The sequence below is a fragment of the Ostrinia nubilalis genome, chromosome 25, assembly GCF_963855985.1.
Source record: "Ostrinia nubilalis chromosome 25, ilOstNubi1.1, whole genome shotgun sequence".
Classification (NCBI taxonomy): Eukaryota; Metazoa; Arthropoda; class Insecta; order Lepidoptera; family Crambidae; genus Ostrinia; species Ostrinia nubilalis.
In genome coordinates this window covers 7,896,307-7,921,671 of record NC_087112.1, presented here as the reverse complement: position 1 = coordinate 7,921,671, position 25,365 = coordinate 7,896,307, and the positions used below count along the sequence as shown (strand labels likewise).

Here is a 25,365-nt window from a genome sequence, read left to right as displayed (position 1 = left end):
ACGATAACCGGTGTTTTTGTGTGGAGTTTGACAGATTTTTGACGTTTGTTAATGTTAAAATAAGATGATGCAACTCAGTCTTATTTGCTCTATTTTATATTTTAACAACTAAGAGCGAAAACTGTTTTATGCAATGACGTTTTCATAGATTTATGTAGTCACTTCAGCCAAATGACGTCCACTGCTGGACAAAGGCCTCCTCCAAGGTTTTCCACAATGAATGTCCTGCGCTGCCCGCATCCAGGCTCTTCCCGCGACCTTTACCAGATCGTCGGTCCACCTAGTAGGAGGCCTGCCCACGCTACGATTTATGTAGATTTCTTCATAACTAATTATCTAATCGCAATTTGAAGAACGTAATAATTAGCCGTGATTTCTTTTATTTACCAATTTCATTATCAATGTTCCACTCATTAACATACCATATCTAAATCTTTCGACGCATTATTATTCTATGCTGTAACTAGTAATTTCTACATAATAACTGTATCTTAATCTATAAATCTATTGATATTACTCGTAGAATAGAATAGAATTCATGGTACTTTGGCGTTTATTTAACTGTTTGACTAGTGAAAACTATTTGGAACATAAATACGATACGACAAGCTTTCAAGAAGAGAGCGTCTTCATCTTAAAGGCCGGCAACGCACCTGTAACGCCCCTGGGACTGCGGGTGTCTATGGCGACGGTAATCACTAACCATCAGATGATCCGTTTTCTCGTTTGCCTCCTGTCACATAAAAAATACTTATACTTAGAACACATTTTATCGTGTACAAGACAAGAATAGAAAAAATACACAAAAGAAACTGTATAATTTAGGCGGTTTTATCGCTATGAAACGATCTCTACATGTATACAAACTAGAGGACAGTTCTTTAGAATAAGTAAAAGGGAAGGCGGTGAACGATTTTTTAAAAGCCTACTTCAGTTAAACGGCAGGATCGATTTTCTAAGCTGTGCTTTTTTTCCGAAACAGTAGGAATATGAACGTTAAAAATAATCTAAAATTTCCATGGAAATTAATTTCGTTTTCCGTCTTTCCAGATGATATCGGCGGGGACTCCACTTACAACATGGCGTCCATAAACTCCAGCGGGGAATTGAAAAGCCCCGGGGACCCCCCGGACAAGAAGGTAGCTGACGTCGATGCTGAAAAACAACCGCTATCCGGGGTAAGTACTTTGAAGTTATTCTTAATTTCGTTGTATAACGTATATGAGACCGTGGCTTAGCGGTTTAGGTGGTTTGACAACGATCATGAGAGTTAAGCAGCTTTCAGCTAGGCCAGTTTTAGGATGGGTGATCGTTGGGTTAGTAGAAATTACTTAAAGATCCTATCATAAAGGTCCAAACAATCGTTCTTGGTTATAGGACGCTGAAATTAAAATTATTAGTATGGTAGGGAGGGAGCCATTTCAGGACATATAAACATGTTCTGAATATTATTATACTTAGTTTGCACTATCACCACTTCATGGCAATGTTGGCTGGTGCTGAGAAGAAGTGGCGGAAGAAACTCAAGTCACCTTAGCCAAAGTAGTAGAAGGCTAACTTTAAGACCTGAAACGGTATCGTAAATATTAGTGTCAAGATTAGTTTCACTGGTATTCAAAAATAAATAGGCTTTAAGTTAAGAATGAAAAGAACTTCGTTTCGGAGCGAATATTCGTTTCGCTCCGATATTTAGATGGTATAAATACTTATCCTTCTGAATGTAGGTACCACAAATTGCAACAGACTTTTGTACGACAATGTTTATTGTTTTCAATAATATTTAATTTTGATTGAATCTTAATGCAAAAAACAATTAACCGGACATCTTATCAAACAAAGTCCGGTAAGAACTAGTCTCGTACCAATCTACGGGTTCAATAACTGATACGAACCTTCGATATAATCGTGCTTGTAATTTAAATCATTGCAATAACTCCATGTCGTAGACAATTGTCGATAAATTAATAAATTTATCGATACTATCTCACAGTGAAAGACATGATAATGCAACGTATTTGTAAGTTACTGTTTAATGTGTCCATAAATTTTACTTCGTCTTCATCATCATTAATGGGTTTTTGTTTGTCTGATGTAAAGAATGATCCTGGTTAATACCTACTACATGTTGTATAGTTCATGTCCTATTGTTTTACTATTTTTGATCGTTTGTGGATAGTCAATGGGATAGTAATCTAACAGTCCATTTTAATGACATCGATTCGCTATGTCCCTAAGTGCCACATAAAATATAGTAGGTAACTATAGTAAGCGCCTAACTAGACAGTCACTTTGGATATCTACATATTTGAATTCGTTTTGAAGTATACATGTACTTACTGTAATGTATTCAGGGACGAAGCGAAGTGATCACAGATCAAATGTATACCGTATTTCACATTGTCTAAAGACATAATGTTGGTGAATGGTGATAATGTCTAACCTCAAATCTTGTTCGTAACTGGAAGGGGCATGAAATACTAATCAATTTATTTTAATTTATAAATTAATATACATGATAACCATTTCACACCAAAGATATACTAACTGGTCTAGGTTTTAAGATCCAGAAGTTTGACGCTGTTTCTGTGAGTATCCACTCTGCTACGAGTGTTCTTAACGGGACTATTCCCACCTCTCGTTCCCGCCGCTGCAACTCCTGTGTAGCCAGGATCTACAGCTGGACCGCCAATAAAAACCCAACCAGTGAAGGTCAAGTCTTGGGGAAAAGTTAAACTGTCATTGGACCCGCAACGAAATTAATCAGAACATAGGTCTGTGTCCATAGTCATCTGTCTTAACAGGCATTAGAGGGAGAAGGAGATAAATCGGAGGGCTCGGAGGGTTTGGAGACCGATGAAGAGGCGAATATATGCGAAGCAGAGGAAGAGGGTAGCAGAGAAGCAAGTATCAATGTAAGTGAGGGAAGTGCCCATCATAAGAGCAGTTCCACAGTCGGTTTTTGAATTTCACCAATGACTGGTGCCAATAGTTCAAGTCCATACCATGGAATGACTATTACCCGTATTCACAAACATTACTATGAGGTCTCACAGTGCGCGTGGACGCACAGGGTGACACACGAACCAATATCAGAGCTCTATTCAACGCTGTGCGTTCGATTTGCTGCTTCACTTAAGCAAGCATCGTTTGTGAATACGGGCGTTAGTATAATACTTAGCTAGAATCATGAGCCCGATCTGAATTGAGATTTTTAACTTGAGCGTGCTCATCTTCTTAACATTACTTTCTTAAGTTCATACTTAAGTAGAAATCAAATTATGACATCAAATACTTCCAGTTAAAATTAATATTTTTCAATATTTCTGAAATTATTAACACTAAATATGCATGCCGAATTAATAAATAAATAAATAAATGTTTGTAAAACACAATGTTACTGTGCCCAAACCGGGTCTATGTTTGAGACTATACAATATCCCATCAAAAACAATACTTGTCAAAAAAACCAAGTCTCGCAACTCAGTTGTTCTACGGTAAAAAGTTGTGAGATCCATGTAATACCAAGTCCAGGCCAGGAAATCTTTAACGTTATACATAAATTATTGACTTGGCCATCGCACTAAATAATTTAATTTACACGTGTTTTCATGCGATGGCCAAGTCAATATATTTATGTAAAACGTTAAAGATTTCCTGGCCTGGACTTGGTATTACATGGATCTCACAACTTTTTACCGTAGAACAACTGAGTTGCGAGACTTGGTTTTTTTGACAAGTATTGTTTTTGATGGGATCTCATTTCTTTTTGTATTTTGTAGACAGCAGTTATGTATCTAGAAAACTGGACCGAAATTGAAAAATTTTACTCGACTTGGTGGTTGCACTACCGTGCCCCCAAATATTTTAGTTTTTCCTTGATTCATACACCAAACACTACTTATATTCCAAATTTGAAGCTTCTAGGTCTGCTAGAAGTGCCTTAGAGTTTTGATGATCGGTGAGTCAGTGAGTCAGTCAGTGAGTGACAAAATTAAGTAACTTTGACCCGTTATAATTCTTAAACTACTGGTTCAAATTGAATGAAATTTTAAATATACCGTGTCTTTACAATGCCTGCATAGCTAATGAAAATTCAGCCTTCTAGTTTTATCCACAACGAAGTTACAGGCGGTCGAAAATGGCCTGAATTGCTTCGAGAAAAGGATGGTACGGCCGTGCCGCTTTTTTGCTCGACTTGGTGGGGGCACTGCCGTGCCCCCAGATATTGTTTAAGACCTTATGTACAACATAGAATGCAATAAAGATATTGAATTTGAATTTGAATTTGAAGGCCTAAGTCTTTAATCAATGCTTGAGTATGAAATGAGTTTTGAGAATCTCTTCATAATAGAGCTTAAACCATTGCTCAAAACTCAAGTTAGAGATCACAAAAGTATCTAGCAAGTGAAGACTAGCCCTTAACTTAGTCAGTGCCTGAGGTATGAGAGCGGCACGGTATAACATTGACATAATATTATGACGTGACAGAGCATATAAATCTGAAGTTTCGCTGACGTTTGACGTTACAAAAATCCCGCGCCGCTCCCATACCTCAAGCACTGACTATAATTTCATATTTCTTAGACACTTTCTATAGAATAAATCAAATCAAACTTCAAAAATATTGTCATTTATCTTTCTTTTTCCATAACATATCTAGTGAATTCAAAAATCGACTGTGCTCTTCCATTAGACCTCCAATATGGTGCACCGATGGCACACCGCGCAGTATGGCCGCTACCTCTACATATATGTATGTTGTACGTCGTATACATGATATCATCATATAAATATATTATTAAACTATCACAAGTGTAACGCCCGTATTCACAAACATTACTATGAGGTCTCTCAGTGCGCGTGGACGCACAGGGTCTATTAAACTCAGAGCTCTGTTCAACGCTGCGTTCGATTTGCTGCTTCACTTAAGCAAGCATCGTTTGTGAATACGGGCGTAAGTACACTCACTGGACACTTCAGGGAGCGTATATGTTATGTAATTGTGTGCTTCTGTCAACATTGTATCCATCCACTTAAAATTACAATCATGGCCAAAACATTGCAACGCTTTTTAATCATTAATCATAATCGCTAATAAAACTACTAATAAAAACCTTAACTTTACAAGGTTTTAGTGTAATATTTAGAGATTACTAACCAACTACATATTAGGTATTAGGATTTTGATAAACATCAATGTAATCTCCCTATTTCCAATGAATAGGCAAGATTTATAATATCTAATCAACAAATCTCTCAATAAACATATTTATATTTATAACTAAACTACATAACTAACATTTATTGATCGGTCATAGATGATTATGATGCTTAGATCATTATCGATTATTTTGTAACTTTTATTATCATTTACACAATGACTTTTAATTTACACGATGACAACAAATTTTGCCACTGAGTGTAGCTAGGTGGTGCTACTACTCATGATATAAATTTGTCATTTTTGCTGTCATTCATACAATGTTATTTTTTATTTAAGGTAGCCTTTCGAACTAAGCGTCACAGACGCAGCGTCTTTAGCTTTGATCTTGTGCCACCAACGCCGCGTCACTATCTCGCTTCGAAAGGCTACCTTTAAGACCAAAGCTAAAGACGCTGCGTCAGTGACGCTTAGTTCGAAAGGCTATCTTTAGGTAACTACGATGACAACTAATCTTGCCACTGAGTGTAGCTGGGTTGTACCACTCATGATATAATTTCTATTGTCTATTGTACACTGAAGTGTTTTCCCCGAGACAGTCACCTTTGACGACAATAAAACGACGTATTATAAAGGATAATGAAATTAAAAACCCCACAATACATCTTTCTGACGTAAAAGTTACGTGTTATGGACATCTTCAGGTCTGACACATTACATGGACAGAAAATTTTGCATTTTAGGATCAATAACTCAGTAGGTACGCTGAAAAACTGCTGAAGAATGAATTATTCATTCTACTCACAATTTAAATTTTTTTTTAACAATAATAATAGTAATTAAATCAACAAAGTATAAACTAAATCTTTATTTTGACAAAAAAAATACTTTCATACTAATATTATAAACTCGAGAGTTACTTTGTCTGTCTGTTACCTTTTCAAACTTCTAAACTACTAAACTTTTGCTGAGTGTAGAGTGAATTTACGCGAGCTAAGCGAGCGGGCAAGAGCAAGAGCTAGTAAAAATAGTAATTTTGATAGGAAACCAAACTGTAGCATTAAAAAACTGTATTAAAATCTATCTATGAATGAGGCAGACACTTTTCAAGAGTTAAAATAACTGGCCGTTTACTTAATTAATGTTGTCTAACTATTATAAAATTTTGCATTTCATGCTAACCTATGTGTTATAAAGATACACAAAGAAACCTCGTGTCTCGGTCATTAACCACCTATTATGTCAATGCACAAGAGTAAACAGTTTTGATTGTTCAACGTAAAACCGAGTAACTCCATGATAATCTTCACAATTTCCGTCCTTTAAATAATGTTAAATAAATAAGTTATTTGTCTCCTGATAACTGATAAGGGTTTGCTCACTTGTTTGATAAAATCTATACAATATTATAAAGCTGAAGAGTTTGTTTGTTTGCTTGAACGCACTAATCACAGGAACTACTGCTCCGATTTGAAATTCTTTGGCTATACATATTATTACCCTACAGTCTATAGGGGCGGAAAATGTTAGGTACAAGAACGAGAAATATTATTCAAACTATTTTTAACGTACGAAGTCGCGGGTACAGCTAGTTTATTAATATTATCGTTATATTTCGATTAGATTAGTGAACTGTCGTTCATATCTTAAGATGATACAAACACGTTTATACAAGCACTTTCTGCGGCTTCGCACGTTTAGATTTAAAAAACTAGTGTATAAATCTCTACATTACTATAGTGACACGATTACCTAGATAATACTTAACATACAACCAATAACATTTATTATTTGCTGAAAAAATCTTTGTAATAGAAACTTCCAGGTACTAAATCAGTCATTAGGCAAAACACCCCTTGAACTTCCATAATGAATAAAACTTCAAATACAAATTGCAACTTATATCCATCAGTCGCAATCTCTCAGTTATTGTTGTAATACAAATGATATTTTTGATTCACTAAAGATCTGTTCATAACTCAAGAGCATGCCTTTAAGTGTTCAATTTTACTATAGTATGAAACATTTTTAACAGTTTTCTTTTATTGTTATCAAATTTTAACGCCCCTGGGACTGCGGGTGTCTATGGGCGACGGTAATCACTTACCATCAGGTGTTCCGTCAGCTCGTATGCCTCCTGTCACATAAAAAAAAAAATTCTAGCGTAAACAAATAAACACAGAAATTGTTATTAAAACACTTCTGTCAGGAAGGTATAATTTTCATAGATAACGTAATCTGAAGTAAGTAAATACAGCTCAAAAATAGCTACTCCAGATATCCAACAAATCTGCGTACCTAACTCCTAATCTATATATATATCTACGTAATATCTTTTTAAGTCTATAAATATCTATAAAAATGCGTACTTACTGTATCTTTGTGACAGTTAAACAGATAGCGTTTATGTAACCTTTTGTTTTTCCTGCTGTAAGAGGTTCCTTGCGATAAAATCCATATTTAATATTAAAAACTGCTAAAGTATCTACCAAATATATTATAGGATGTAGATGGGACCTAGAATATGAATATTAAGGGATGAAAACTGTATAGGATATTCGTCATTTGTCACCTTAGTGATATGAAAGCTAGTTCTGTAAATACTTAAATAACTGGTACACAGCCTGAAATTCACGCGAGCCATAATAGTTGGCGATTTTTATACAAATTATGACACCATGGATAGCACTTAGTGGTCATTATGACACCTATGGCACTTAAAAAAGTACCTTTCTTTTACTGGGATAAGTGGTTAGTTCCATGCACCAGTTCCGATATGCACCACTCATAAAATATAAAGAATGTGGTACATACATCACTTTTTTCGTATGTATGTATTATGTATTTAAAGAGTGGTGCATAGCGGAACTAACCGGGGACAGGAAAAAGATTAAGAACTTTTAGTAGTTCCCAGAAAATCAATCCGTTAATAAAAAAATTGTAGAGGACATTATAAAATGCTGTTTCCATGATTACCAATCGATATGTGCCTAACATTTATTTATTTTTTTCTAGAAAAAAGAAGAAAGATGGTGGAGCACACTGATGCAGGTGGCTGTGCCGTTCTTCATCGCCGGCTGCGGCACCATCGGAGCTGGTCTCGTGCTGGGAACAGTCAGGGTTTGTACATCATCAGACTTCGTAAATACTTCCTGAGAATAATGTAGTTACAAAAACACACACAGAAGATACATTAAAAGAAAACTGCTCCAATAGCTACTGGATCTTTCCATTATGGATCGTCTTAAATCAAATCGAACATTTCTTATGCCCGTTTTCACTAATTTATAAGTGACCCCTATGAAAACAAAATTCCTGTTATGTAGTACCACAGGGGTCACTTAAAAATAGGGATTGATGGTGAAAACGGGCATTAGACTAATAAAATTAGTGCTTATGTCAAGCAAATTTTACTCAAAAAAAATGCGCGCGAAAAAAGCCGCGTCACGGTCAGCGCTAATAATTGTTGCGTGACACAGTCAACAACACGACAGACTTTTTGTTGTATGCCCATTGCCCATGTTCATTAGAAAGAAATGAAGATTCTGATGGTGACAAAATTTTTCAAAAGCCTTGCTAAGAATCTGAGTAAAACCACAGAATAATAATAAGTAAAACTAAAACTGCTATTTGTTACAAAAAGTGGATGGCCTATAAGGCCTACCAATCACTGAAGGTCGAGTAAGTCCAGTCTGAAATCTGCAACGAATTTAGCCAGAAATTAAAGAATATCCTACTATTTATCTTTCATAAATAATACGTTCTTGCAGTTTCTTAGAATTAACTCAAAATTGTGTCTCTCTGACTAAAAGTGGTAATCCACTTTCTTGGCCTACTCTACTTACGAGTATTTGTTTATTTAACTGGCAGATACACGATTATAACTTGAAACACTTAAAGAATAAACAAACTGAAATGTGTCAGCACAAAAATAAACATAAATGCAAAACTGTTATATGTATAATATACAGGGTGTTCGAAAGAGACAGCCGAACACATTGAGTGTGTAGGTAGAGCCATTTTGATAATGCAAAATCGGCCATTTGATCCTATGTGAGCTACTTCTTTTAATGCTTTCTTTTGTAGCTAACCCTCTTCCGATCATCCTGTATAATATAAATTGAAACTCTACTATAGACAATTAGAGATAACTCTTTATTGTAAAAACACATAAAACAGACAATCATTGGAAACAAAATTAATTTAAATGGCCAAAATGAACCCAATATCACAATTTGAATTACCTAAGAGGCCATCATTCGTGCTCCAGGAAATAACTTCATGCGCTTTGTTCCAGGACTGGGACGTGTTCCTGAACGTGTCCGCCATCTTTGTTCTCGTGCCATCTCTCTCTGGACTTAAGGGTGAGTTTTTGTTTGTCTATGGTATATAATATTGCAAGAGATATTTATGTTTTAGTTGTAATTGTCTACTGACATGTCTAAGAAGTAGGTATTTAAACAGTTGTGTGTAAAGGTTCATATAAAAAATCACGCGCGCGGACGCGTTGTCAGTGTGAAGTGCCGCGCGTGTTTTCTATACAAACTGAGGTACTTGCATACAATGATTAAATCTGTCGCCCCGCGCTCCGCGGCGGAGCGCGGCGCAGTGTGATAACCGCCTAACTTAACTCTATGTAGGTACAACGAATTGACAGAGACACGTGATTTATTTTAAAACACATACGGAGCCTTAAACTATTAGAAAAACAAATGACAACAAGTATTTTCCATCCATTATAATAATTGTCACATGTGAAAAGAAAACAAAACTTCTGCAGTTTCCTCATTGTAGCAAAAAACCTAGGTACAGTCAGCGTCAAATAGTTCGTGACACCCAAAGTAGCCAAAAAGTTCACGTAGTTTCAATCGGAATAAGGTAGAGGTAGTGTTGTCAACCTTTTGGCCACTCTGGGTGTCACGAACTGTTTGACGCTCCACTCATTAATAATTTCACATGTGAAAAGAAAACAAAACAACATCAAAGTTTCCTCTTACCACATAAAAATTGTAGCAAAAAAAACCTAGATACAGTCATAGCGTAAAAAATTGTGAGTCAGTTTCCGTCCGCTAAAAACACACATTTCGATAAGAATCTGTCATTTTCTCAAAGCCCGAGTCATCGGAGCACACGTGTAATTGCTGTAGTTACTGACTGAGCGGCGCGTGCGCAGCGAGGCAAGGGAAGGCATGTGTGTAAACACATACTTGAATCATGTCATTCTGGGAGTGGGTAGTCAATGCGAAAAAACGCTCAACGGTTGGAATGTGCAGATGTCAAAATGTCCATACGGACCGGTTGTTAGTGTGGCAGAAAGTATGAACGTCAAAAAGTCCCAGTGCCAAAATGTACATTGTTACCATGGTTACAATGGTTTAGTGACAAATGGTACACATCACAAAATACAAGTACAACAAAAGGTGTGATAGATAAAATGATCAACTGATATATTGTGCTCATGAATAAATTAATAAAATTAAATGTCAAAATGTTCAATGTTCTTGTAGTCTAGTCAATAAAGTTTTTTTGGACATTTTTACCTTGATGTATTTAAACACGTGTTCACGTTAGCTGTTATACAATAAGACGCTTGTTCAAATAAACCCGAAGACATTTTAACTTCAGATCATTTTAACCATTGCTCATTTCGACGTTCATACTTTTTGCCACTCTAACAGCCGGTCCGTATGGACATTTTGACACCTGCACATTCCAACCGTTGAGCGTTTTTTCGCATTGACTACCCAGTCCCAGAATGGTCGTTATTTAGTCTCCACTGTAAGAGCACGACCCTTTCTAATTTATCAGAGGCAAATGGAGGATTTGATCTAGTACATACACTCCCCACGCTGGCCAAGACTGAAGTCTTAATTGATGTCTTTTTGAGATACAAAGCATCTCGTAATTACTAGATTATTTTGACTTAGATGAACAGGGTATCAACTCAAAAAAATACGGTTTACTTTATAGAACACTTTAAAATCGAGGTCAAAATTGCAACAGTGAATTAAATTATTATTAAGGTATTAAATAATAATGGTAGTTGAAATTGCTCTCACAATGCATCTGCAACTAACGTTTAGTTTTCCATCAGAGATATGCGAGGATGCGTAGCGAGGGATGTGTTTGTAAAGAACCAATAGAATCGCTTCATTTGCCACGCATCCTCGCACATCTCTGGCGGAAACGCAGCCTAAATCTTTGTTCATTTTGGGGTTTTTATAGCTAGATAAAACCAAACTGCCTCGCAAGGCAAAACCGCTCAGTCAGTGCAAATAATGACATATCACATAATAATACTGCCATTGATGTGCGGACTTGAAACAATGCGTTTAATACAGGGCTGTCACTACTGTCATCAATCATCAACATCTACCTATACATACTACCTATTGCTTGTCATGACAGGTACTGCTTCTTGTCTTTGTACCCACAATACTACGAGGGTTAAATTCGTCGGGGTAGAGGTGTATTACTTTCATTACCCTGATCATCAGGTCATTTAGTCACTGCAGGCAGAGGCAGAGGCAAAATGAGGATATTTAAACTGCCAGTTTTTAAGGCTCCATACTCAAAGGGCATGGCAACAGTAGTCTTAAGTTTTTGAGTCAGATATCAGAATTACCTAAAGTCTTAAATATTTGGTGGATCTCCTTTGCTATCGCTACTATATCCACTTTCCTTGATATCTTTCTATCTTAATTGCATTCACCAGAATGCAATTAAGGGTATGAAAGGCAGTTTAAATCCTGAAAACCCTAGACAACATGACCTTCTTTATAATCCATGCGAGGTCAAACACTTCCCTCTTGCTTGCACTAACCTAGAGCATAACACATGCTGAATGGCTGCCGTTTTGGTTCCAATTGAAAAAACTATGTAAGGCTGGTTTTAGAGTCACGCTGACGCACGCTGACCGTCAGCGCTGACAGCCGAAATGTATGAAGCGTCGGCGCCGAGCGATCAGCGTCACTAAGGAACGTTCCTTTCAATTACATACATATTGATCTGTCAGCGCCGACGATCAGCGAGCGGTCAGCGCGATTCTAAAACCCGCCTAAGTACTTAAATTGATGTTGTAGTCTAAGGATTTTGGAATAAATAAAAAAAATCTTTCTCTCTTTCAAATTGCATGTTTTCATATTTTGTCAGTTTATTCACCCGTTAACCATCATCTTTAAGACAAAAACTTGCGTACGCGCATACATTAAGGCAATAGTTATTACAAGGCTGCTCAGTGGTACCTCTTACAAATGTTTTTGGGCTATTAAATGTGGGAAAAACAAAACAATTTCAGCATTTCCGGTTCTATCTGTCTCTTTTGCTCATGAAAGTATTCCTTGTGTAAGAGGAAGACAGAAGTATAATTTGGGCTATACTTGGTGTTAACTGTAGGTAAACACATTATTTTGTATGGGATTTGAATGTTTTTACAAGGTATTAATGCAAAAAGGAAATAGTTAAAGCCATTAAAGATAGTGGGTATCTTTATAACATCGTAATATTTCATTATAAATCCATTTGCCCTTAGTTTTGAGTATGATTGCAAGGTTTATAATAATTTATGCGTCTAAAAAGTAAAAAAGCTTTTTTGTTAGTTGAATTATCTTGGATTGACAGAGGTTAGGTTACTTAGAAGACAGGTTGGAATTCAATACAAATTTTCATAAAATCACTTACTAAAACATAATTATTTTATTTATTCATTACAAATGAATTTGTATTGTTGTTTAATATAATAAAAGCAGATGCACATTGCACACTGTATACTATTATGTGGGCAAGTTTTCAATGTTTTCATTAAATAAACACGTATTCTATTCAAGGTAGACATTGATTTGTGTGAAAAGGTGAATAATTGTTTTGCTATATAAACCCTATGCGAGTTCATTCGCCGTAAATATTTGCAATATCAATAGAAAAAACATAACATTACGTCAAACGCTACAATCTAATATTAGATAAGTTACTTACATAAAGCCTCATTGTGTAGTTCATGGTTAAAAAGGTTTCTAAGCCTTTTCCGGGAATCCCACCGTGAAAACAAATTTCTTTTCTGCTCAACCCAAAGGTATTAAACTGGTCGAGAATGCTTTACTTAGTGCATTAAGTTCGCCTTATGTAGGTACTACCTACTAGCTTTCCGCCCGCGGCTTCGCCCGCGTGGAATTTTGTCTGTCACAGAAAAACTTTATCGCGCGCGTCCCTGTTTCAAAAACCGGGATAAAAACTATTCTATGTCCTTTCCCGGGACTCAAACTATCTCTATGCCAAATTTAGGTTTAGGCGTGAAAGCAAGACAGACAGACAGAGTTACTTTCGCATTTATAATATTAGTATAGAAGTAATAGATTTGTCATTTAAGTTTTAAATAGATAAATATCTTCGATCTTCATTAAGATCTGGGTCTGGTCAAACCCTCATAGTTCTACGGCCTAATAAATAAGCTAGACGAGGCTAGATTAAAATGCAAGATATTATTATGCTTACACTGAAAAAATTACTTGCGAACTGGAGGTTACTACTAACTACTAACTTTGGTTATCAGGGACAAATTGTTGTGTAAATTAAACAAACTATTTTAGTGGTTTGATTATTAACCCTGTCACTTTTTTGTGTGAGCAGTAAGTAACTAAGACTATTTTTCAGTGTGTAGCGCTGTTTGGTAGACTTATGTTCATCTGTGAACTGGAATTATAATGATAGTAAAAATGATGATCCTCTTTAATTTCAGTTCATATTATTATGCTAAATTAAATTAATACTCGTAGTACAAAAATGTCTTTACCAAATAAAGCCTACTTGGTAATTTCCATCCGTTATTTCGACATTCAAAACGCTTCTGTATTTCCCTCGTAATTACAATATTACTATTATAAAATTTACTTGAGTAAACTAATTAAAGAACAATGTTTTGATAAGGTCTCAAACAACAGTGATAAGAACTAAGAACGACATTGGCAGCTGTTTAGATATACCATATCAAAACAATGGATTTTTATATCGAAGGCTCACTACACATTTCATTTTAAACCTAGGTTTCCCCATAGCTGAAAACTTTTCAAAATATATCCAATAATATCAGATGAGAAAGACAATGTTATTATTATTAAAAAAATATTGCACAGTAAAAATCATACGAAAGGTGGACTTAATTCTAAAAGCATTCTCCGCTAGTCATGCAGATGCAGAAAGAAAGAAAAGAGAAAAAATAATACAAATAGTTAATTGTTAATATTCGTATTACGAGTATAAGGGTACTATTTCCTATTGAAACTTTTTGCCTCATTAGGCTCCCACACCACTCCCACTCTTCTTGTAAAAGTCGACTAAGGGACAAAATTTAATATGCGAACATCAGGCCTACCAATCCGTCTGGCCAGCGTGAGTGTACCTACTTAGTCCAAATCACTCCAAATTCTCCATTTCTTCTTTTTCTTATTCGTTACGTTAAGGCGTTGTTCACATCGGTTGTAGAGGCGGATACAACTCTTCGCACGATCTCCCGCTATCTCTCTCTATTGGCAGACTGTCTGATGCAGTCACATACGCCGTCTCCCACTGCTGATTTAACGTGGTCGGTCCAGCGCATTGGTGACCTGCCACGCGATCGGGTTCCATCGACTTTTCCTTGGACGTCCTCCATTTGCCTCTGGTGGGCAGAGAGGGTCGTACTGCTGCAGTATAGACTAGTATCCTAATAATCTTACTGTGCACTCCTATACTAGTGCTACTACCTACACATACCTATCTATTGAAATAGCTCTAATATTTGTTCTAGTGCGATTGTCAGGTAGACGATTCTCACTTTCAGCATTTGACTAAACATAGTTTATGGCACATAATGAGTATGGAATTCATCAAATCAAAAATTTAACCTGACGAATTTGAGTAATCCAGCGCAATCTGCGTCGTTCTTAAGGCAAGAAATAGAGCAATAAAATGAAATAAAGTCATAACTGACATGCACATATCGCATGTCAGTCACAAATTTCCCAGTTTTTAGGGTTCCATACTCAAAGGATATAGGTAATAGGTATATTTTAAGCATATAGTCTTACGCCCGTATTCACAAACATTACTATGAGGTCTCACAGTGCGCTTGGACGCACAGGGTGACACACGAACAAATCGGCTCTGTTCAACGCTATACGTTCGGTTTGCTGCTTCACATAAGCAATACGGGCGTTAGAGTTCGTGATAGGCCCCTTCAAACTGCTGTGAGCGATTAGCGGTTTTTATACAAAGTATTGCCTTCCTTTTACTGATGCGGTGTGTGTGGGATTTCCTTCATACAATCGATTGTTTGCTTGCTACAAAGTAAATGAATCGGTACTTACACTCAAGTGTTACTAAATGGGAGAGACGGGGGATTCCCTATAATTGTGATCTTCAATCGATTCTGAGTACGTCTGAAAATACCACATTGTATTTGTAATAAATGAAAACCTTTGTCTCTCATATGACACTACCTACATAAACTTTAACCACACAATAAATAATGGCAGTCTTTAGCTCAACATTATTATAGTGTGAAGATATAAAATTACCATAAGCTATTTAGACGTGGTCTTCCCCGTATAGTAGATAGCCTTGGGTCCTTACTTTACGCCATAATAAACTAAGAATACCAGCCTATTACATATTTAGTATCAGTATGAACAAGTATGAAAGTAAGCACGTTACACCGATTTGGTATCGGTCGATTCCTCATAAAAAAGAAGCTGGCCAAATTATCGGCCCATAAAAAAAATGTATTCATTAAAAAAAATATCTAGTCTGTATCTGCGGGGACTCTAAGTCCCGCCATACAGGGACAGCTTGAAGCAGCTAGTATCGACATCTTCAAGCTGAGACTGTATACCAAACTACAGTATTCTACGTACACACTGAACAGCTTGAGCAGTTGTGACTGCTTCGGGCAGTTGGTAACACGGTGAATTTTCATCGTGACTATGACTGCAAGAGCGATCCGCGTATGTTGATCACTAGCTATCGTTTCATCCACGAAGACGCGCCCCACCATTCTTCCGCTAATGTTTGAGTGTTATCGGTACACGGCATGAGTGTAAAATAAAATCCATGAGTGCACACACACACTACAATAATGACGCTCGGATTGCTCGGATCAAACTCCCCACCGCGCTTCCCTCGGCCAAAAATTGGTGGGGCGCATCTTCGTGGATGAAACAATCTATAACTGCTCGAGCTGTCCTTGTAAGATGGGCCTTAGATAAAAATCGTAGGTTAAACAAAAATTTAACTGGCACCTCCGTGGTAGGTCTCGGCTTTAATTGACTGTAACCTAATAGTTTCAAGTTTGTTTATATTTAATTGTGATAAGCTTTAGATGGCAAATCTGACCTTAAACTTGCTCTCTTTATGGCTTTTGTCTCAGATAGCCGCCAGTGTTTATAATAACATAATAAAAAGATTGGACGATTTGCTGAATAGCGTAATTCAGGCATTAAATGGCCCAGACAGTTTTATAGTCAGACTTATGTTATTTAATTACCTAAATGGGGATCTATTTACATATTCAGTTAGGTAATCCGACTTTCGTAAATCTACTTTCTTGCTGCCTTGATTTTCATAAATGGTTTTCTAAATAAATAAATAATATCCTTGGACATTTTACACTACGCTTCATGTCCCAAACTAAGCAAAGCTTGTACTATGGGTACTATAAAAAAAACATAAATAACCCTCCTTTTGGCGTAGTCGGGTAAAAAGTAGTAGATCTTGAAATATCATTGCTCAATGGTTATGAACTCTACCCTACTACGTTATTTTCAATTCCCACTCAAAACAAATAAGTCCATAAGTGGGTTTATTCCTTGGTTTCCATAATTATTATGGCTAACACGGCGTTAAATATCCGATGATATTTGTTTTAGGCCTGATTTTTTTTTGCCGGATAATTTTTAACTGAAGAATAAGTTTGGCATATTGACAGTTTCAGTATGGGAAATTTGTCAAAATGACAGTTCTATTCTTCAGTTAAAACTTATCCAACGATTGAAAAATCAGCCCTTAGAGAGTAATCTTAATTCAATATGCGATAACCTTTTTAATGACAGACTTTTTGTAGGGTACCTGAATAGTTTAAGAAATCCATCTTTAGGTTTCTTATAACTTGTTTATTAAAGGTCTGCTCCTTCCCCAGGTAACCTTGACATGTGTCTCGCGTCTCGGCTGTCGACGCAAGCCAACCTGGGCAACATGGAGTCAACCAGGGAAGTCATGTCCATGGTCATCGGAAACATATCACTGGTCCAGGTAAGAACAACATAATGTTCTTCTGATTAATTTCGTTGCGGGTCCAATGATAGTTTGACTTTCCCCGGGGACAAACTTGACCTTCACTGGTTGGGTTTTTATTGGCGGTCAAGCTGTAGATCCTGGCTACACAGGAGTTGCAGCGGTGGAATGAGAGGTGGGAATAGTCCGTGGTCCGGGTAAGCCTCTGAGAGTAAGAGTGGTGCGAAGTTGTCATTTGATTCATTATTATCAGGTTATGTCTCCACTGCAGGAGCACGACCCTCTCTAATGTACCAGAATCAAATGCGAAAAAATGCAAAAAATGGTGAAAGGGTCGGAGTAATCGTCTTGAGATCCCAAGAAACGCGAGTTCGAACCCCACTGCCGCCCGACTGTTGTGGTAAACGCACTTGTAACATAAGCATATTTTGCTTACCACAAGCATTTGTTTGGGGGAGGCCTATGTTCAGCAGTGGACGTCCTGTGGCTGAAATGATGATGATGAAGGGCTTTTTTAATTTAGACCACCTTGACATGTCTCCTTGGATTTGGCCTAAAAACTGGCTAGACGGGTTGAGACAACAAGCCACGATGTAGTTCCCTTAGTCGCCTCTTATGACATTCACATTATTTTCTCCACTTATGTAACCTTCACTGGTTGGGTTTTTATTTTCGGTTAAGCTGTAGATCCTGGCTACACAGGAGTTGCAGCGATGGGAACGAGAGGTGGGAATAGTCCCGTTTTCGTAACTCTTGGAAATATTCCTAAAATAGAAATTACCTTACTTCGCCAGGTGCAAGCGATAGTAGCGTCATCCGTGGTGTCGGTCTTCGCGATAGTGGTCAACTCCATCACGGAGCGGGGCATCCACGGGCCGTACGTACTGCTCATCACGGCGTCCGCCATCTTTACTGCCACCACCACCTGCTTTGTGCTTGGTAAGTATTGGAATGATCTAAATGTTGATTATTTGTTTTATTCTTGACTTGACTAGAACATCTTCTACCTCTCTTCCAATTTTTGTTTTATTCTTGAAGCTAAGTAGCACAGCCTCGTGCTTATTTTGAGCTAACTTGTAATTACACAGAATAACACACATTTAGCCAATTATTAAGTAAGTGGTAAAATCCGCACTAAAAGTATCTAGTGATTTGAGTAGCCTACTTAAAGCTATCTTTGATGGCAAATTGAAGGAAACACCTAAGGATTTGAAGACATTTGAATCTTTTAAATCTTTGGTGCCAAATAAATAAGTTTGCAAAATGTCAAATTATTAAGATTTTCTTTAGATTTTAAATTGCCAGTTTATAGCGTAGCGTGCGTGTAGGTCAAATCCTCCATTTGCCTTTGCTTAAAGAGAGCGCGCTCTTGCAGTGGAGATTAAACTACCTGATGACGTTGACGTCGATGATAATAATGATGATGATGAGAGCATCTGCCATCTCTTTTCCAGACTTCGTGATGGTGATGGTGATCTACGGCTCTCACAAGTTCAAGGTGAACCCTGACAACGTGGCGACGCCTCTAGCGGCCTCTATCGGAGACATCGTCAGCAACTCCGTGCTCGCTGTGACAGCCCAGTACATGTACGAGCAAATACGTGAGTATTGACTAGTATATCTTACTGGATTTAACTTTCCCCGGGACACCGGTAACTTTAACTTCGAACTCCTCCTATATTCTTCTGATTAATTTCGTTGCGGGTCCAATAGCAGTTTAACTTTCCTCCGGCACAAACTTGGCCTTCACTGGTTGGGTTTTTATTGGCGGTCAAGGTATAGATTCTGGCTACACATGAGTTGCAGCGGTGGGAATGTGAAAGGGAATAGTCCCATATCTTACTGAGTTTGTTGTACTGGGACTAGCCGTGTGTTTCCAGTCCCCTATAGGACCTAAGCTCGCCTAGATGCGTAGGCGACTAAGGGAGAGAAATAACAACATTAGGCCTCTTAACCAGTTTATCCAGTGTGGGGTGTGTAAATTGGAGATGGTCGTGCTGTAGTTTAGACCAAAATGGCCTGATGATGATGCATATTGATGATTTCGATTAGTTTAGACCATGTAGGGCCTTTATAGGTAGCTATTTCGTAGTTTCTTCTGCAAACGAATCATTTACTAAATGGAACTTCTCTCTTGATGGTCCTTAAAGCATTGAAAGAGTTTAGGTAATAAAACTATAGGTAACTGATCTACATGAATAAATCTGTCGGCGTTTTCGATGTTATAGTTTACATTGTTAGTTATTAGATTCAAATCTCTAGACGTGACTACACGGAGTTACAAAAATCTTGTATCCTAGAGACGATAAACGAAAACTGTCAATTTATCTGTCCAAATCGTGATGTCTGATGCAATTTTTTCTGTCTATCTGTCAAGAGCCCGATAATGGAGACAAATCTGGTGAGTGGTTATCAGAAACCTCTTAAAATATGTTGTAGATAGTAATTGACACATTTTACATGACATTGGTTGCATTCAGGTGTGAGATGAAGATGGTAGATTTGTATCTTAGAATGGATTCTGTGCAGTCTTGATTTGTATCATCAATACGTGACCCTTCAGAATCATACATTTTACATGACATTGGTTGCATTTATCTAGAGTCAGGTGTGAGATGAAGATAGTAGATTTGTATCTTAGAATGGATTCTGTGCAGTCTTGATTGGTATCATCAATACGTGACCCTTAAGAATTATACGTGTGATTCCATTATTAGATATTATAGATAAATAAATACTCTTGAGTGCATCCCGCATAATCACAAATAGAAAAACAGGAACGGTACAATTTAGGTATTTTCGAGACACTTCGTTTCGGTTTGGAACAAATTCAGACAAAATGTTAATCCATACACAAACAACTTAGCTTATCAAGATAATTTATAATTTATCAAGAGTTTTAATTAATATAGATCTTGATAACAAGATTAACTATCGAAAGATGTTTTGTTCTTAGTAATAATTTTATTTGCCATGTGTAATTGGTAAAACACGTGTCGAATAACTTTAACATTTAAAACATCCGATATCTAAATATCAATTAAATTATATAATTTACCTACTAATAGAACTAATCTTCTGAGTCTATTAAATGAAATAATAATCTTGTACACGCTTAGTCAAATAGTAATTAGGTACTAGTCCAATTTAAAATTTATTTTACAAATCAATCCTGAACGAATTTAGATAAAGTTGTCATCAGTTATCTGCCAGATATCTCTATCCGAGACTGGGATAATCAAAGTTATCTGAAAAATAAATTCCAATAGGCAATCAGAGGCTTAGCAAGTGATGGAAGTATGAAACAAATGACACGTGTTAAATCTAAGAAAAATATCAGTTTCATGATCGAAAACAATGGTTAATAAATTAATAATATGATGATTGTTATCATACCTATCTTACATGTGTACACGTGCATCAAAAAAGTTATTGTCAGTTCGTCACACTTGTGATTAACATCACATTGAAAATTAATTCGATAAAAGCGCATTATAAGTAAGCATTAATTGTCACTAGACAATGACAATTATGAAGTGTGATAATTTCCACATGCTGTTCTTTGTCTTGTAACTAGCTGACTCTATGACAACAGGAATAACCTTTTGAAGTTCTGTGCCTGTTAGTTAATTTACAATAATGTTAGATACTTATATGGTAGTTCTTAAGCTTCACGATTCCTTTGTGCATGCCATAGCAAATTTTATCAGAACTAAAGGCACTTCATCATCATCATCATCATTTCAGCCATAGGACGTCCACTGCTGAACATAGGCCTAACCCAATGATTTCCACAATGGGTGGTTGGTGGCGGCCTGCATTAAGCGCCTTTCTGCTACTTTTATGAGGTCGTCGGTCCACCTTGTGGACGTCCTACGTGGCGCTTTCCGGTATGTGACCTCCACTCCACACCTTGCTACTCCATCGGCCGTCAATTCTGCGTACTAAAGGCACTTAGCACTTTTCAAAATTACCCACAGTTTCTCTGGTCAGTTTCAGCCTCTGGTCGATTATATTCAACATCTTATTATTTAAATTTCTATTTAGGCAGTAGATATCAATAGCTATACTTTGATTTTCATTTAGTGGTAATTTTATCTCGTTTCATTCAAGAATTTAGATATCACTGAGATTTTGAGATAGTGTACCTAAATCTAATCGGAAACCTACGTCAATGGCATTTATCATGATTGACGTATTTAATTGTAATAATACATTTTATCATAACAGTCAAAATTAATTCAGTGATTAATAAAATTAGAAGTATTGTGTGTATAATTATGATAACACTAATTCTTTTCATTAAAATTGATCTGAAATTATTATAAAATGGGGTCCAAAGGTACAAAGCCATGATTTGAGTAGGTACCATAGCTCACAGTAATTGACCTGAAGTTGATTTTCCTTAGGATTTCCCGTAATCTTTATCTCACGCCGATCTTGTTTATTCTTCATGATGACAAGCAATACTTATTTATAGGATTCCACCTATCGTTTTTAGAACTTTATCTTGTAATCAGTAATTTCATTGTATAGGTATTCATCAAAATTAATAGTGCATGATTTGCAAAATGTATGCATTTTGACAATTATAGTCAAGTGTAGTGCATGATTTGACAATTATAGCGTTTTTATATCTAGTCTAGTCATTCTACCAATCATTTAGCAATGTCTATTACTTTGTTCAGAAAGCCTGTTGACTTTCTAGCAATTTCTAAGACATCCCTCCAAAGCGTAGTGCAAGTAACATAAGCTATGTTTATAGTTTTAGTAGGTACCTATAACACCGTCACAAAGTTTTATATTTGACACTATTTTATTTTCTTCCGCAGAGGTCTCTCTATGGCAGCCTATCACGCTCATGTGCGTTTACTACTGCCTCCTGCCTCTCTGGGTGTTCGTGGTATGGAAGAACAAATACACCAAGAAAGTCCTCACCACTGGATGGACTCCTGTCATATCAGCTCTCTTCATCAGCGGGTATGTTTCTCTTTCTTCTGGTGTCATTACTTTTAATTTAATCTTTTTACCTTTAGCATATCAGGAAATAGAATACTGATCTTAGATCCAAATAAAAGCAGAATTATTTTACACTAAGTATTTGTTAATTAGTGTTAAGTGTCAAAACCATTATCTTAACACCAGATAATGTGTTTTTAACGGCATCGAAATTGTTTGTGTGTCAACTTGAGGCTTTAGAAATAACTTATGAATTACTCTGTTTTCCTCAGTATCGGAGGTATCGTACTCGACCAGGCCGTGGATAGGTACCGAGGGTACGAAGTCTTCCAGCCCATCGTCAACGGCATCGGAGGCAACCTGGTCTGCGTCCAGTCCTCGAGACTCGCCACGCACTTGCATCAGACCGCCATTCCTGGACAGCTGCCTGAAGGCACCAGGATCTTGGAGTGGCCGTGGAAGACGCTGTTCTTCGGAAGTAAGTACCGACTTAAAGTTAGGCCATTTAGTTGATTACAGATATAAATAAAAAATACTGATAATGAGACAGTCTTATGAGATAAGTGATACGACATTAAAAAGCTCTTAGAATTGCTAAAGATTAAAAGAAACTAAATCGTGATAACTTTCCTAGGGGATTTTATTTGCATACCTCTATTCTAAAAGCCATTTTTTTCTATAACTAATATTAAAATATAATTCTTCTTATTTTTCAGCTAAGGCTGCTAAAGTGGCTCGCATGCTGATCATCCTGGCCCTGTTCGGTCAGATCATCTTCATGACAGTAGCCGACTTCGTCTACCAAGGAGTGGTGACCATTCAAGTGGCGTTCGGTGTTACCTACCTCATGTGCTCTATGTTACAGGTAAGATACAAAATGTTATAGAATATCTAATCTTTCTAAACCTTTACTTTGAAATTATCAGTATAATAACAAGATAAATATTTTATGAATCATTAAATTAAAATGTAGCTACTAGATATTAAAGATATTTCCTGTTATTTTCAGGTTATGGTGCTCTTATACCTGGCATACATGCTCATCCATCTGATGTGGCAGAAAAAGAAGGACCCTGACAATGCAGCTATCCCTTACCTCACTGCCTTAGGTGACCTGCTAGGATCAGTCTTCTTAGGTCTTGCCTTCGTCGTCCTGTCCATGTTTGGAATGGAATACGGTAACAACGTCCTGTGAGCTGTTCCAAAGTTTTATCCTACGCTGGATGTTATTATTTTCTTGTGATTCTTTTCTAAAGGATGGAGTTGGAAGGTGCAAATTGGTGTCAACGTTGTCTGCACTCGTAGAATTGCACAAATCATTAAAAACGTTGATATGGCAGTAAATCTTTGGTTACGTAAATTCATATAACTCGAGAATTTTGAAAATATTCTCGTCAATACTTAGACTTGAACGTTGATAAAATGGTTGCCATATCAACGACAGTTATTGTCTGCCAATTTTTTTATTGTTGCGATGTTTCTGTTAATACAGTAAATTATATTTCTTTTTAGATGCATGTAACGTATTTCACCAAATTAGCTTTACTTGGTTGTAGTTGTGTATTAGCCTTTTATTTGAGATAAAAGTTTACATTTTTAGTAAGAAATACGTACCTTATGGAATTTTAACCTTGAGCAGTATTGAAAAATAATGAAATAGAAAGTATTAGTGTTTATGGTGCCAATGTGTTTACATGGATGACATGTTATTGTATAGTGCACAACTCAATTATCATCCTAGTTGTTATTCTTCCATGTTTTGAAGAAGAGCATTGTGCTTAGTGGTATCTCGCTCTCTCGCTCTGACCTTTTGTATTCTAAGAATGAGAGTAGCTCCGTCTGTGATATGTACCCAAAAATGTGATTTATTGCAATTACTATCTTTTAAAACTTGACACCATGTTTTTCGAGGAGGACAATAAATTAACCGTTGTGGGATATTTTGAATATTATTGACAAATTAAGTGGGGCGTGATATTTTATTCGACGATGCTATCTATTTATTGACTATGATGTTTTTCCAACTTTTAAATCTTTATTTCTATTCTTTCTAAAACTTTTTATGTTAAGCCCTTTTTAAAGCATGTTATATTATTTTATTATGTGTTTATTTTAACTAAACTTCGAAAACTTAACGATTAGGATCAATTCAAATTGTCATATTTTTCGGTAGATTTTGTCTATGAGTAGTTAGCATATTCGAAGTGTAAATTGCAATTATCCTAGTAAATTGTAGATATTGTTGAATGTAAATAGTTTTTGCGTAATATTAGCATGTAACCGCTATACCTGTGCCGTTTGCTAATGTGATATAGCAGTATATTATAGCTGTACTATTTGGTTTCTGAATTTAATACCTACTGACTTAGAATAAAACTAGGTTTTTAGTTTTATTCTATTGTTTTTTTTTATTTGTTTACTTTAGACTCAAAATTATGAGATTTAAATCATTTTAACGAACTTTTTATTCGTTCATTTTATAATTCAGGAGCCAATAAAGTTACCTATAGACGTAGTATAGTTTAGAAAAAGAGTACAATAAAGCAATTACGTAGATAAGGTACGAGGCCTAAATTATGTAATTTATTATAATAATGATTAATCTTCTAGTTTAAGAGAGCATTTTATGAGTGAATATTATTATTAAGGAAAATATATTGTGAGTGTGTGATGAGATCTCAGTATAAAAAATGAAATCAATAAAATAAAATTCTTCAAGTTTGGACCTATCATTTTCATCTACCTCCATGGATAGAAAGGATATTTTTGCTGTTAGAAAAGTATTTCAAATACAAAATAGACGAAATCCATTGAAATCTGTATCAACACAGATGTAAAAGAATCGGTTAGAGACCAGTCCTTAACTTTTCTTTATTCCTGGTCATTTTACCTGAAAAGGAAAACTGAAAATTACGGGTAAAGAAACTTTATTCTCATAAGAATTACTTCACTTACATGAGAACTTAGAACTAAAAAAATATATA

General features: G+C 36.3%; 1 protein-coding gene across 3 annotated transcripts in view; it reads left to right on the top strand.

The window, feature by feature from the left end:
* Positions 1-25,099, top strand: part of LOC135084246 (solute carrier family 41 member 1-like) — a 79,664-nt gene extending 54,565 nt beyond the window's left edge. For all 3 annotated transcript variants that reach the window (XM_063979019.1, XM_063979020.1, XM_063979021.1), the window contains 10 exons: positions 1,051-1,178; positions 8,177-8,281; positions 9,459-9,525; positions 17,328-17,440; positions 18,217-18,361; positions 18,877-19,023; positions 22,255-22,402; positions 22,654-22,859; positions 23,098-23,246; positions 23,391-25,099. In XM_063979019.1, the coding sequence (XP_063835089.1) occupies positions 1,051-1,178; positions 8,177-8,281; positions 9,459-9,525; positions 17,328-17,440; positions 18,217-18,361; positions 18,877-19,023; positions 22,255-22,402; positions 22,654-22,859; positions 23,098-23,246; positions 23,391-23,576 (1,394 nt within the window). In that variant the 3' untranslated portion in view covers positions 23,577-25,099. The remainder of the gene's footprint in view (positions 1-1,050; positions 1,179-8,176; positions 8,282-9,458; positions 9,526-17,327; positions 17,441-18,216; positions 18,362-18,876; positions 19,024-22,254; positions 22,403-22,653; positions 22,860-23,097; positions 23,247-23,390) is intronic.
* Positions 25,100-25,365: the final 266 nt, after the last annotated feature.